Below are 15,001 nucleotides of genomic sequence, written 5' to 3'. Positions count from 1 at the left end.
TTTGTGGTCAGTATAGGTATGCGATTCAGTAGCCATGCTTTGAGACACCCCTGCGACCCTTGCTTGTGCCAGGCCGTCCTCCTCCAAGGGAAGGAAGCTTCTGCCCGCTTACTCGGGTCTCGCCTTTTGGTGGGGTGTGCAATTTGTTATCATGGGAACGAGGAGACACCTTGGGCTGAGTGGTAAGACGGGGTGACTGCTTAGGTTTACGGGTTAGCTGTAAATACAATGTCTTTATTAGAATATACATTAATGATTTATTGCTGAAATCAAAGATTACATAGCAAGCTCAGACTTACTGTAAGGATGTCTTATTTCTGATAAATAAGTATTGCAAATTTGATTGTATCAAAATAATCATGTCTACATTTATCATTATTTTCAATATTTTGCCCTCATTTTAGCAATTTTGAGTTATAATGTCAGTATTCCCAGTAGGTTTGTTGAAATACATTTAATCAAAACAAAGAATATTGATTAACATACGTCATTGTAGAGGTTCTCTTGCTGGGCCTGATGTTCTAGGACTTCAAAAGTAAGCAATCCCATTGGCTTCATTTTGATCTTCTGCATATGACGAGCAGCAATTCCATGTCCATCCTAGAGATACCAAAACAAGTAATATAAAACACATTACATGTATTTAAGTATCTAAATCAATATAGTACTGGAAATAATCATGTAATGGTACATCAATACTAACACTCTTGCATACCTGTAGAGTTGTGTTTCCAGGTATTTGAAATTTGAGTTTAAGTTATCATGGGTATATTTTGGGATGTGCTTGCAAAAAAAAAATTGGGGGTTTTCTGGTTTTTGTGTTTGAATTTTGAAATTTTGCAACAGGATCAAGTGTACAAATTAACATTTAAGATATTAACTAACACACATGTACAAGTCATAATGCTGATGTTTGTTCAGTATGATGTCACGAAATGTTAACATACAGACAGTATCAAATGATTCAATGTCATAGACTTGTCAAATGTTTCATCATTAAATAATTGTAAATGTTACTTTACCTTGACATCAGGGAAGAGGTTTGTGGGTTTGCCCATTGCCTTGTCCAGGTAGGAGAGCTCTTCCTTGATTGGCTGACGTTCTGCATCTCTGACAGTCAGGCCAGGAACATATCCCTTGACTGAATATCAGGATGGTATTCCATCATTTAATATTATTGTGAAAAATCACTTTTGATAATAAAATTCAACAATATGTATTCTGAAAGAGTTACAAACTTAACAATTTTACTTTCACACAATTGAATACCTGGAATTTCTTTGCAGCATTCTTTTTCATCATGCTTATTATTAATGAATTTAATAATGCCATTAAAGTCATAGTTTGATAGTATGCTCACATTTGCTGGTGCCTCTGTTTGTACCCTGTACTTTTGGCAGTAATCCTGCTCCCTGAGTGGAGCTCTTGGCCTCTGTATGAGGGAACTGCTTCCTGTTGTCTTGTGCGGTGGGAAAGATAATTCTCCTCCCTGCTTCTGCAGTAGGGTAGGACCTCAGGCTTGTCCTTGGCTCTTGAAGAGGTGGCAGTTGGGATCTACGATTTCCTTCGTTGATTTTACCATCCGAAACTGACTCTTGGTCAGATCGGTGATATCCATGACCATGGTTCATAACCATCTTGGTAGATCTGTAAAAGCCATAATGATAAAGTGATTAAATAATAAATCAAAACAATATTGAACAGTTTTCATTGTTGTTTTTTTGCATTATTAATTAGGGTTTGCTAATCTCTAGCTTTTTCTTTGTTTTGCGTTGTGTTATAGCTGGTGTAATCCGAAGGGTTCTGATGTTAATATCGCCTTTCAAGCTACGTAGTAAGATCCGATTTTTAGATTGTCAGAAAATTCGGACTATAGCTGGTGGTGCTTTATATATTATTTATTTTTGATGCATATTGAATCTATTTGGATGGCATATATTGCTGTAGTAATGGAGGTAGACGCAGGTTTTTAGTAGGGCATAGGAAATCCGTAGATTTGAAAGAACGGCACACAGGCACATGTAAGTGTTTCATGGGAAGGGTATTGACTAAAGTGCACTGTGATTATAATAGAAACGTTATAGGTTAGACATGTAATGACAACATTGTTGCATGTCCTGTGTGACAGAGCTAGATGAAACTATAAAGCTACGTAGCAAAACAGATCATACATATTATATTATCAGAAAATACATTAAAATGTATTGTTGATTAGAGAAAGCTAAAGCGTTGTTAGAATCTTATAGGTAAAATTATCATTTAAGCATCAACACTTCCGTCCTGCTGTTTTGCAGCATGCTTGTAATCATGGCCGGAGTTGACATCAGACTTCTGAATTCATTGATCATTAGGTCAACATAAAACGTTTTGACTTAAATTCACATGATGAATAAATCTAATACTAAGTTATGTACTCACATTTTCCACGTTTTCTTGGTTTTACGCGTGATTTTACGTTTTTATGAAGATTTTCTCGGGAGCTCCGAACCAGAACTCCCGCCAGTAACAACTTGATCTGGTCGTCAATGTTGACGTCATAATTAACAATGACCAAAATAGTCCAAACAAAACATAGTTCGTAATGTCTCCCTTGCTTGCAGTTAAAGAAATAAAATAATTACTAGAAATATGTTTTATATAGAAGTGAAATATGAAATTCCATAAATAGAACAGATGAAATATTTGTTATGCAAAAGATAAAAAAATAATTTAACAGAATCTCCAAATCCTGTTTCGCCGGAAAGAGGAATGTGCAGGAGTAAAAAGTCCTTTATGTCAGAGGTCAGAAGGGGAGGTAATTACGCCGAATACTCGCGACTATGCCCTTATATGGTATCCGTCTTTCTGGTTGATCGTTATGACACGTTAATATGCCTATCTGTGTTGTGTATGTATATTGTTGGTCGAAAACTGCTTGTGAATGAATTGAGTGTACGGTATCTCATTATTTTCGTTTAAGTAGAAGTTGCAAAACAATACTGGAATTCACAAGGGAAAACAATTACGGTTTTGGAACTTTCCTTTTTAGATCCTGTTTTTGCCGGTATAAACGTACATGAAATGTTCAGGTTAACTGTATTCTTATGTGTATTGACAAAATTATTCAACCCAGAGAAAATTGTACTTCTAAATTATCACTACAACGATGTACATTTGCTTGGGCAGTAGAAAACTCTGTTATATCAGAGGTGTATGTTCTATTTTTGTTTCGAATAACTACACGATTCCACAAATTAGACTCTCTTACCAACTCTTCTTTTTTACTTTCTTCTCTTCATAGCTGGAATGTTTTAAGCAGTGTGATCAAACCTTCGTTACATTTTTTGTACTTTCCGCGTTAAAATCAGATTAACAGTCATCCCCATCTATTATATATATTGGGGTCCGAGTTCGTAAGATGAATATTTTGTGAAAATGTCTTTCACTACTTTTTTTGATAAATGAAAGGGATGCTCTTATTCAAAACTTAAAATGTTGAATTCAATTTGGAAATAATATTGTTTGAAAACCCGCATCTTTATTCAGATGTCTCTAGATATGTGTAAACTTTTATTAAATCCATTAACACATTTTGATATTTACACATATTGTATTATTGTAGAAATCTGCATGTTCCATTGTATAACTTCTATATATAAATGTATATTGGGAGAAGTCGTAGATAAGTTGTTATAACTTGTGCCTAATCTTTTGTTGTAAGTTTGACAATAAATGTGTTTAAATCAAAATCACATTCCCCAATTTGTCCTGTTACAGTACATGTGTCCGCAATGTACCCATAAAAACACCTGTTCGTATCAAATATGACCGGAGCATCAAAACCTGTAGCGGCCCTAATGAGGAATTCCTGATGTTACACCTTTCCGTGTGGAGGCTTCATTTACCGAAACATGCGGTCACCTTTGGAACCACTCGAGAAATGTGTCAAATTTATTATCTGCTGAAATATGTTCGCCAAGTTTTATCTAAAACGATACCTCTAATAACAAAAAATAATGAATTTCATTTTGATATATATGCACATACCATTGGCGCGATTCAGTCTCATTGAGATGTTTTCAAAGCAAATATACCCCCCCCCCCCCCCCCCCCCCCCCCCTTCCCTTAGGTGCACAACGGCGTATTGCACATGCCAGCTACAAATCTAACTATGATGTTTTCATAGAAAGTAGTAGTTTTTGCCCCTCTTCACTATGTGCCAGGTTTTTCTTTCAGTGTTTATACGTATAAAAGTATGTTCAAAAACTAAAGAAAATATTATCGGTACCAAGATGTTATAAATAAGAAAACAAGAGACAACACTTGACAAAGGTTAGCACTTTAATTTGAAGATGTAAGTAAAGCTGTTAAAAAACATGTAACTATCAACTTCCTGATAAACCAAGCCACAAAGTCTCTACTGAAATGATAAACAGTAAATCATTACAAATATTTATCTACTAACAAAGCACATCATAAAAATAACCTAAAAATATCTATTAACATTTACAAGTTATCTACAAACAAATTGCTACATCTAAATCATATAGTTACAAACCACACACACTAATTATCTAATAACAGACCATTACATACAAATAATCTGCTAATTAAAAATTACTTCTTACAAATATCGACTACCAGTTAAAGGGGCATTCCTTCGTTTGAATAAAGTTTAGGTCGTCAAAATTGAACGTCCTGGGAAATTTGTATTTTTTCCAAGTAGTAAAAGTTATAATCTTTACACTGATAATGTAAATTTACTCTCAAGATAACCTAAAGTTCTTCGAGCATTAAGTCCTGAAAATTCTTAATTCGACCCGAAGTATCACTAATTACCACAAATACATACAGTATTTGTATAATTTGTATACGATACGCCTTTTTCTTGTACATTTCGGCGTTAATTTTATTACATGTAGGCACAGACACTCGTATAATCATCGTTCGGACATAAATTTCATCAATAGAAATTGTGTATGTTTCTGATGTCCGAACAAAGGAATGCTCCTTTAAATCATACATATAGGTCATCCACTATAAAAAAAGAAAAAAAAAATACGCAGTATCTACTGATAGAGCGCTTCCTTCAAATAATCTACTAATTAAAATCACAACAGGTAAATACTCCATTAAAAATACTACAATGTACATAAAAATAATCCACTTACAAAAATGTCTTCGAGCAAAGTCTCTACTTACTAACAAAAATACTACATCCTTTTTTATATATAACAATCACCACACTCTCTCTTAATTAATAATATTACATGTATTCTCACAACACAAAACACGGCATCACCTCAAAAACATAATTACCGATTGCACAGAAAAGACTACTTCTACGTTGTATGCTTCTATGCTAACAGAAATATGAAAGATAAATTTGTGTGAGGATACGATTTAAAAATAAACAAAGCCGTGTACTAGAAAAATAAACGTTGTCATTAAAACAATTTAATATAACCCCTAAATGGCAAAGTTATATACAGTATAATCATAAAATTCCCGCGAGACAGCTACACGTATTATAAAACACAGGAGATCAGAGTTATAAATGACCAATTTAAACCAAATACTTATTGTATCTGCATTTTGGAAATGTGCGGTGTAAAACACAGGTAAATTTCTTATGCTTTGCTTATATGAAACAATGTATAATCGACTCACTATTGTTTCCTAAAACAATGCTTACATATTGTTGAAAGATATGTTTGTGTCAAGAGAACATAGAATGTAGGGGGTGAAAGTTACGATTTAGCCAATTACAGATAACGTCATGAAAAGCAACGTCGTACGAGGTTGGCAAAGTACGAACTTAATTCCAAAATTGTTTCAGATTGCGTAGGAGACAGAATTCAGTCCAGGATTGTCAAGAGTATAAAACATTGTTAGAGACTAGAAAATAGTTAAATAACATTCAACACCATTATAAACACATACGAAACAAACGTAAACAACATTGACTGAGCTAGTACGTTATTCCTGAGACAGAGGCTGTGTCTTTCATATATCTTAAAGAATTGAGAAAGGTCAATTCTACTCGCGAGGTCAGAACTGAAGAAATTTCAAACCCAAACTCCGAGGGTAGCATTTCCTCATCTCCCATGCCTACATAAGGATTAATGATTTTTCCTGTATTTTACCAGGGAAATTGACTCAAATGGAGACGATGTTAAACATTACAGTCGCTTAAACCAAGAACATGTCTGAAAAGAGGAAAACGGTAAACCAAATGTTACACTTGATAATTGTAGTATAGTTTGGAATCGATAAAAAAAGGAGTGGGGTATGTTTCTTTCCCTGAGCGATGCCAGGCGTATTGCTGTGTTGTGGTTGTAAAAACTGTCAATTTAATGACGTGACATTGAAACGGTGGTCGTCTGCTGATATCAGAGTATTTTCTTTATTTGTCACTCAATCGGTTAAAATGGACAACCGTCGTAGCGAACAAGCAGATTAAATGAACCCGTCTTCAATTTTATAAAACTTATAAATTCCGCTCCTCTGCGATTTTGCAGCGTATCGCAGAGGATATTTTGGGAGCAAGAATAATCTTATATCGATTAGATTGTCACTGTAATAACAATCTAAATCAAATGTCCGCATTGTGACCAACTTTCCTTTCGTAAGACATATAACACTGACAAGTATTGGGGGTTTTATGCTTAAATTATTTCCACGCATCCTTTTGGAAACGCCAGAGTGGAGTGCCCTAGAAATTAATATCTCCTTACACATGGTACCTCTTTCTCATCTTGTACTCCGTTCTCTTTCATTCCCTACGTGTGTTCTGATTACCGAGACATGTTGTCTTTTGACGATAGATGTTAATATGATATGGGATGACATGACATGTTAATCACCATACACAAAACCCTGGGAGAGAAGTAAAACTCAGCAGGGTGAGACTTGTCCTATTCTTGAAGATAACTGTATTTTCAGTCCTCGCTGTCGCTAAAATGGAAATGAAAATATCAACTATAAATACAATCTTGTCGAAATATATTCTTGTTGTTCTGGGTGAATTTATTCAATTTGTAAAGAAGAAAACGAAGAAATTACCGCCATAATTATTATGGAAGTTAACACAGAAATAAGGTAGGTAGAAGAATGTGAATCAGCATTTAAACAGAACACCATGCCTACCAGAGATTCCATTATTCTGACATCTTAATATTGACGATTCGCTTGAGCAAATCTCGCTTCTAGGTTCAGAATAAATACAGGTAGTTCTTTAGAAATCCAACATTGAAAGCTTAGAAATTTATCAAATTAACCGGGTTAATGCGCCTCTCCATCCCGATCTAAAAATTTCTTTCGACTTATCGCGAGTTTTCTCCGTCGGCTATTACAGTATCAACACATTAGGCCCTTATTGGTATCACTGACGAGTCCTAGATGGACGAAACAGCTACATGATGCATTTTAGTTCTATTGTCTCTACTTTCTAGCTTCCAATTTGTATTGAAAAGTGCTTAAAATCTTTGTTTTACAATCCTTTAGTAGAATTTCTCACGGAAAAACATCCGTATACATACCTGACAACGCTGACCTGCCTGTCAAGATTGTTCAATTCCCTCCGTAGGACATCTGCCGTGTTGTCTGAACTACTATGAACCCAGCCTACAAGCCACCGCGCCACAGTGTTTTCAAAGCTGTCGGAGGGACTCGTAGTAGCCCTTGGAGCTGGAGGTGAGAAGCTTTTCCAACTGGACTGGTATTGTTCCTTTGTAATAAACCACATAATGCTCAAATTATAAATGAAACTAGGCCTTACACTGGATGGATATGTAGGTGTGGTCTGTAATTAGTCTTGCTGTCGAATGGTTTGATGGCGTAACTAGAAAATTGTAATAAAGAATATTTATTTTCATTTCTTTCAAGCCGAACTTCGTCATCTGGAAACCAGTTGGGTAATGAGGAACTTTCTAGATATGCAGAATGTTCGAAATAACTGTCGGAACTGATTATTTTGAGCTAAGCATTGCATTCGAGCTATCAGTTTTTGAAGTATTTAAGTTTGACTATTTATATAAATGCGAGATGAATTCTCGGATGAAAACTCCCTTGTGTTAATTGTATATATGTTATTGATTTTAAGTTACGATTTCAGTGTATTGAACGCTAGTGTACTTTTGCCGCATGGTCTTGGCAGAAATTCTACACGATCGTTATACATGTATACAGGTCTTGAAATATTATTTACCGTGGTCTTGTAGAAATTCTATACAGGTCTTGAAATAATATTTACCATGGTTTTGGCAGAAATTCTACACGATCTTTATATACAGGTCTTGTAAATAAAATTTACCATATTTCTCGGTGAGCATATTGTTTAGCTTTCTGGCAGGAAGCGGAAGTGTAGAGGCAGTCAAATCAGCTCTTAGGCCTCCCATGTCGCGTATGGAACTGATTCCAGTTTCGAGTTTCCTGGTTTCGTCCCCTCCCCATGTCTCGTTCGTTCTGCTACTTTGAACTCTCTGGAATATCATTCTCAAATTGCTAAATTGATCAGCAATATCCAAGTTGTGTTGCGTCAATTTTTTGGCGACCTTGTTAAAGTCTCGCGTCAGTGTTGCATTCATATCACTAAAGTGAGATTCCATCACGTTCATCTTGTTTTCCACGTTGTCAAAGGCTTCCTAAAAAAATCAAAAAAGTATTGTGTAATCGTAACATACATTACCATCAGGAATCATTATATTCTGTACAAGTTTGAAAGTTTACATCGAAATATATCCGCGAAAATTATATACCTATTTACGGTGGCTTGGAACGGACATCATATCAAAAATATTATTGCACTTGGGAACGAAATATTATTGCGTTCGAACGATGATGTCCTTCCCAGCCACCGTAGTAATGTTAATGTGATCACATAAATAAAAGTTATTATGGATAAGATCAAAGTTATAATGTGATGGATAAGTTAAAAGTTATAATGTAAAAGATCAGATAAAAATTATAATGTGATGGATAAGTTAAAAGTTATAATGTAAAAGATCAGATAAAAGTTATAATGTAAAAGATCAGATAAAAGTTATAATGTAAAAGATCAGATAAAAGTTATAATGTAAAAGATCAGATAAAAGTTATAATGTGATGAATAAGATAAAAGTTATAATGTAAAAGATCAGATAAAAGTTATAATGTGATGGATCAGATAAAATTTATAATGTAATGGATCAGATAAACGTTATAATGTAATAGATCATTAAACGTTACAATGTAATAGATCAGATAAAAGTTATAATGTAATGGACAAGATAAAAGTTATAATGTAATGGATCAGATAAACGTTATAATGTAATGGATCAGATAAAAGTTATAATGTAATAGATCAGATAAAAGTTATAATGCAATGGATCAGATAAAAGTTATAATGTGATGGATCAGATAAAAGTTATAATGTGATGAACCAGATAAAAGTTATAATGTAATAGATCAGATAAAAGTTATAATGCAATGGATCAGATAAAAGTTATAATGTAAAAGATCAGATAAAAGTTATAATGTAAAAGATCAGATAAAAGTTATAATGCAATGGATCAGATAAAAGTTATAATGTAAAAGATCAGATAAAAGTTATAATGTAAAAGATCAGATAAAAGTTATAATATAATGGATCAGATAAAAGTTATAATGTAATGGATCAGATAAACGTTATAATGTAATAGATCAGATAAAAGTTATAATGCAATGGATCAGATAAAAGTTATAATGTAATGGATCAGATAAAGGTTATAATATAATGGATCAGATAAAAGTTATGATGTAATGGATCAGATAAAAGTTATAATGTGATGGATCAGATAAAAGTTATAATGTAATGGATCAGATAAAAGATGTAATGTATTGGATCAGATAAAAGTTATAATGTGATGGATCAGATAAAAGTTATAATGTGATGGATCAGATAAAAGTTATAATGTAATGGATCAGATAAAAGATATAATGTGATGGATCAGATAAAAGTTATAATGTAAAAGATCAGATAAAAGTTATAATGTAAAAGATCAGATAAAAGTTATAATGTGATGAATAAGATAAAAGTTATAATGTAAAAGATCAGATAAAAGTTATAATGCGATGGATAAGATAAAAGTTATACTGTAAAAGATCAGAAAAGTTATAATGTAATAGATCAGATAAAAGTTATAATGTGATGAATAAGATAAAAGTTATAATGTAAAAGATCAGATAAAAGTTATAATGCGATGGATAAGATAAAAGTTATAATGTAATGGATCAGATAAAAGTTATAATGTAAAAGATCAGATAAAAGTTATAATGTGATGGATAAGTTAAAAGTTATAATGTAAAAGATAAGATAAAAGTTATAATGTAATGGATCAGATAAAAGTTATAATGTGATGGATCAGATAAAAGTTATAATGTGATGGATCAGATAAAATTTATAATGTGATGGATCAGATAAAAGTTATAATGTAATGGATCAGATAAAAGTTATAATGTGATGAACCAGATAAAAGTTATAATGTAATAGATCAGATAAAAGTTATAATGCAATGGATCAGATAAAAGTTATAATGTGATGGATCAGATAAAAGTTATAATGTGATGAACCAGATAAAAGTTATAATGTAATAGATCAGATAAAAGTTATAATGCAATGGATCAGATAAAAGTTATAATGTAAAAGATCAGATAAAAGTTATAATGTGATGGATCAGATAAAAGTTATAATGTGATGGATCAGATAAAAGTTATAATGCAATGGATCAGATAAAAGTTATAATGTAATGGATCAGATAAAAGTTATAATGTAATGGATCAGATAAACGTTATAATGTAATAGATCAGATAAAAGTTATAATGTAATGGATCAGATAAAAGTTATAATGTAATGGATCAGAAAAAAAGTTATAATGTAATGGATCAGATAATTGTTATAATGTAATGGATCAGATAAACGATATAATGTAAAGGATCAGATAAAAGTTATAATGTAATGGATCAGATACAAGTTATAATGTAATGGATCAGATAAAGGTTATAATATAATGGATCAGATAAAAGTTATGATGTAATGGATCAGATAAAAGTTATAATGTGATGGATCAGAAAAAAGTTATAATGTAATGGATCAGATAAAAGATGTAATGTATTGGATCAGATAAAAGTTATAATGTAATGAATCAGATAATTGTTATGAATGTATGGATTAAATAAAAGTTTTAATGTAATGGATCAGATAAAAGTTACAATTAATCAAATAAAGATTATAAATTTATCAGATACAAGCTAAAAATGATCAGATAGAAGCTATAAAATGATCAGATAAAAGTTATAATATAATGGATCACATAAAAATTGCAATGTAATGATATAAAAAATAAAAGTTAAAATATAATGGATCACCTAAAATGTATAAAATATATCACATAAAAGCTGTAATGTATATTATCATATAAATAATATCAACAATTAAACGTAAAGCAAGATAGTTTTCCTACAATCCGACATACATGTACATGCTTATCAATGACAAATGGAATGTGTGTGAGATTAACAACACATTCCTTTATGACTGATGACATCAGATATAAGCTTGATTTAATTCAATGATATAATTTGGAAAAAAAAATCCATTTGAACATATTTCATTATGTTCCCAATAATTTAAGCAAGAGAATTGGACACAAGTTATGTCAACTTTTGGAAGCCCTCTCCTCAACAAATACATATTATTTTTTACAGTGTCAATATCTATACATGTACTACACATTATATAGTCAAACAATAGAAAGACCCCATAAACAAAATTGCAAGGAAGACAAATATAACAGAATATTTTCCATTCTCATATCATAACATCATATATGTTGTACACATACATACTGTCTAGCACTTTCTAGCTACAGAAATGTATATCATCTAATTTAAGTTTTTTTAAAGTTACGTCCATTGTGTCGACTGAAATATTCTAAATACTTCCCTTTCTATTTATTTTCTCGGTTACATTAAATATTTAAATGTGAAATTATGTTAAGTGTGAGAAACTATGTAATTGAAATGTTCTGCATGTGAATATATATCGGGTAGCTTGAATGACAGAGAGCGTAGATGACCTATTTCCAACAACATTACTATCTAGTCTGTAGTTTAATTATATATATACATATTGCCTTAATATGTTTACCTTAGAGATATCAACATTGGAGATTTGGAGATTTATTTATAGCAATAATCTATAAATAGACATGGAACTTTTTAAATGTTAAAGTTTGGATATGGGGGTCATCTCAAAACTCAATCGAAGACTTTTCGAATTTTTTTTTATTTGAAATATTTTAATGCGGGCAAAGCATAGCCATATCAGAAACCTTTTTTTTAAAATAAAAACAACTTTGTTTTAATTCTATTAACTATAGATATCTCCAGAGAGAGGATGTTTCGTAGGTAGTAGGTTTTATAACAATTAACTTTGAGACTCACCTCAAGCCGTCGTGCTGTGAATTCCAACGTTTTCTTGTCCTCTGCAGCCTTATTCAGAGTTTTCGTCACTGTCTCTATGTATGTGTCTAGTCTAGTAGTATCCAGAGTTTCCACAGCTTTAATCACACCTCCGTCACCATATATAACATGATTACAATCATGTAGTATCACCGAGTTACCCATCTTTTCAACCATTGTCATGAATTTATCCTTCCATTCCTTATTCTCCTTCTTTAGTTCGTCAACCTCCAAAGATTTCAGTCTCAACTGACGTTCCAGACAGTCGACTAATAATGACAAGTCTTCCTGTTGGCCCTTCGTACAACCAAACAGACTACCAGACCTGCTTTTGTTTTTCTTCAGGGCTGATTTACTTCTCACCAAACTTCTCCCTTGTTCTGATTCCATCATACTCGTTCCTGAAATAATTTTGCGACAATTATCATATTATCAATATGACAAGATCATTTTTATGTAAATTACATATAGCGTAAAGAAAAAATACTACAGATAACTTGGTTTTCCTGTTCGAATAAGAACTCGTATTACGACTCATTATTTTCCCATTGTATCTAATTACAGCCCTCCATTCACCTCATTAGTTGTGATAGTATTGGAATAACAAGGGTATTCATTTTAACCAGACTGTTTTCTGTGTTTTCGTTGAATTACTAATTAGTTTTACCCCACAGTAGGTTTATATTCTATTTTGATAGTTTTCTTCCACTTAAATGAGTTCTCAATTCTGTATCAAAACAAAATCTGGTCCATTCAAATTGATATTCCTTAATAAAGAAATCTTTAATTTTCCAAAAGGAAAATTATTGAATTAAAGAGGGAATCATCAATCTGAACTGTTTGTAGTTTATATGCTCCCGACAGAAATAATAAACAAACATGTGTCACACAAAGGCGTAAAATATACCTCAGGAAGTTTAAATTCCAAAAAATAATTATACTGGCGAGGTTTTAATATTAATCAATTAGAAAACATACTCAACTGCATTAGCATAACAAATAAATAAATAAGAACATATCTTTGTACATATTTTCACATAGCTTTGATTACCAACAAAAAGACTTTTGAGATAACCTGTATATGTAAGTGTCTTCTACAATACAAATATTGATATTCGTGAATTTTGCATGTTTTATATTTGTGAAGCATGAAAGACTATATCACACAGTCTTGCAAGGCTTATATAATTAAATCATCTAGTTCTGAGTTTAACATTCGAAATCATCTGTGTATACACAATAGTGAATAGGTAATCGAGTTTACAAAAGGCGGGTCTGGTCAGCGGCCACCTGGTCAACCGATTAACGGAAGTTTTTGGTCTACAGAGGATTCACGTAAAATAGTTCAACGCAGTAATTAAATATCAACAAAGACCAAACTAATAATACATCGAATATCTGGAGGGGAAAGCACCACCTTATTGAAAATGACTTACCTGCTGTAAAAGTAGAACGTTCCTAATAGCCGTCAACTGTCTTTATGGCTTGAGTGCCACGTTTGTTTGGCAGATAGCCATTTGGAATTTTCGGATTAAAATATAGGGCCCCGTCCCTCTATATATATTCTACCACGTCTAGATATATGCTAACACAAACACATATATATATACATATATGGGACAAAGAAGTAATTCTAACAGTCTGAACATGAAAACCGAAATATCTTCTTGTATTTGTATTCCCTGTCTTGATAAAGGGGCGGAGTGCCTCGAAAATTCGACATTTTTCATGTCCACACTGTTAGAATTACTTCTTTGCCCCATATCAACGTCTCAAGTAATTTGTATCCTGCAGACAAACCTTTGTAAGGACCCAGTGTTACCCGGATTATTACTTCTTTGACCCATATATATAAGTTATAAAGACGGTATAGATAGATTGGCTCTAGAACTGAACGAACCATTCTTCGTTGAATATGTGATGCTTATCATAGTTAAGATACTATTAAATAGAAATATATCATCAAGAGAAGTCGTTAAGTTATCTCGAAAAAATACATATATTTGAGGCAATCTGCCCTTCATCCGGACACCAAATATACATTTCCTAGCATCATAAGGAATAGAAAATGATCCGATCAGGAGGATACTAAATATAGACACAAACATTTATACAATGTATTTAAGTTTGATAACAGTCTTACAGTCATTGGCTATTTAAATTAATAAATAAAAAGTCCACCTTCAGGTGGTATATCAGGACGATATATTGACGGTCGTTCCGCATCATCTGTTGTAGGCGATGTATGTAGTCTTCTTTTCAACTATATCGTATCATTTAACATTTTTTTCAGTGTTGTGCCAGTGGGTAGCATGAGCATCCGTGCAAAGGCTTGTTAGCTTACAGAAACACCAACTGGTTCCGAGTTACTTGATTAAAACGACGATTTTTTTAATTACAAATTGCGTTGATGTGACCACGCAACTCGACGCAATTTGTAATAACTTTTCACATATCATTATATTAATAAATATTTTGATAATAAAACTAGGTATAAACATGTACAAAGGAAAGATTAACTTTGCATCTGGTGCTGAGCTAT

General features: G+C 32.5%; 2 protein-coding genes across 2 annotated transcripts; both read right to left on the bottom strand.

Annotated features, from left to right (window-relative positions):
• On the bottom strand, positions 1-2,527 carry LOC117344471. Its single transcript, XM_033907217.1, has 5 exons — positions 2,419-2,527; positions 1,361-1,647; positions 1,023-1,141; positions 487-600; positions 1-217 (listed from the first exon to the last, which is right to left on the bottom strand). The coding sequence occupies exons 2-5, from the start codon at positions 1,635-1,637 to the stop codon at positions 26-28; spliced, it is 702 nt and encodes a 233-aa protein (XP_033763108.1). The 5' UTR covers positions 1,638-1,647; positions 2,419-2,527; the 3' UTR covers positions 1-25.
• A 1,775-nt stretch (positions 2,528-4,302) lies between these two features.
• On the bottom strand, positions 4,303-13,325 carry LOC117314831. The gene is made up of 4 exons (XM_033868937.1): positions 12,442-13,325; positions 8,294-8,624; positions 7,521-7,708; positions 4,303-6,936 (listed from the first exon to the last, which is right to left on the bottom strand). The coding sequence occupies exons 1-3, from the start codon at positions 12,850-12,852 to the stop codon at positions 7,632-7,634; spliced, it is 819 nt and encodes a 272-aa protein (XP_033724828.1). The 5' UTR covers positions 12,853-13,325; the 3' UTR covers positions 4,303-6,936; positions 7,521-7,631.
• Between the last annotated feature and the right edge of the window lie 1,676 nt (positions 13,326-15,001).

Source organism: Pecten maximus, chromosome 16 (genome assembly GCF_902652985.1).
Source record: "Pecten maximus chromosome 16, xPecMax1.1, whole genome shotgun sequence".
In the NCBI taxonomy this organism is placed as follows: domain Eukaryota; kingdom Metazoa; phylum Mollusca; class Bivalvia; order Pectinida; family Pectinidae; genus Pecten; species Pecten maximus.
The sequence above is the reverse complement of the archived record's forward strand: the minus strand, read 5'-3'. Positions and strand labels throughout refer to the sequence as shown.

Excerpts from the sequence above, each read along its gene's own strand:
- LOC117344471 (XM_033907217.1), bottom strand. The coding sequence starts at position 1,637 with ATGGTTATGAACCATGGTCATGGATATCACCGATCTGACCAAGAGTCA. Across the intron at positions 601-1,022 it reads ACCTCTTCCCTGATGTCAAG|GATGGACATGGAATTGCTGC; the intron begins GTAAAGTAACAT and ends TGGTATCTCTAG. Across the intron at positions 218-486 it reads AAGAGAACCTCTACAATGAC|CTAACCCGTAAACCTAAGCA; the intron begins GTATGTTAATCA and ends TTGTATTTACAG.
- LOC117314831 (XM_033868937.1), bottom strand. The coding sequence starts at position 12,852 with ATGATGGAATCAGAACAAGGGAGAAGTTTGGTGAGAAGTAAATCAGCC. Across the intron at positions 8,625-12,441 it reads TCACAGCACGACGGCTTGAG|GAAGCCTTTGACAACGTGGA; the intron begins GTGAGTCTCAAA and ends TGATTTTTTTAG. Across the intron at positions 7,709-8,293 it reads TATGCTCACCGAGAAATATG|GAACAATACCAGTCCAGTTG; the intron begins GTAAATTTTATT and ends TTTATTACAAAG.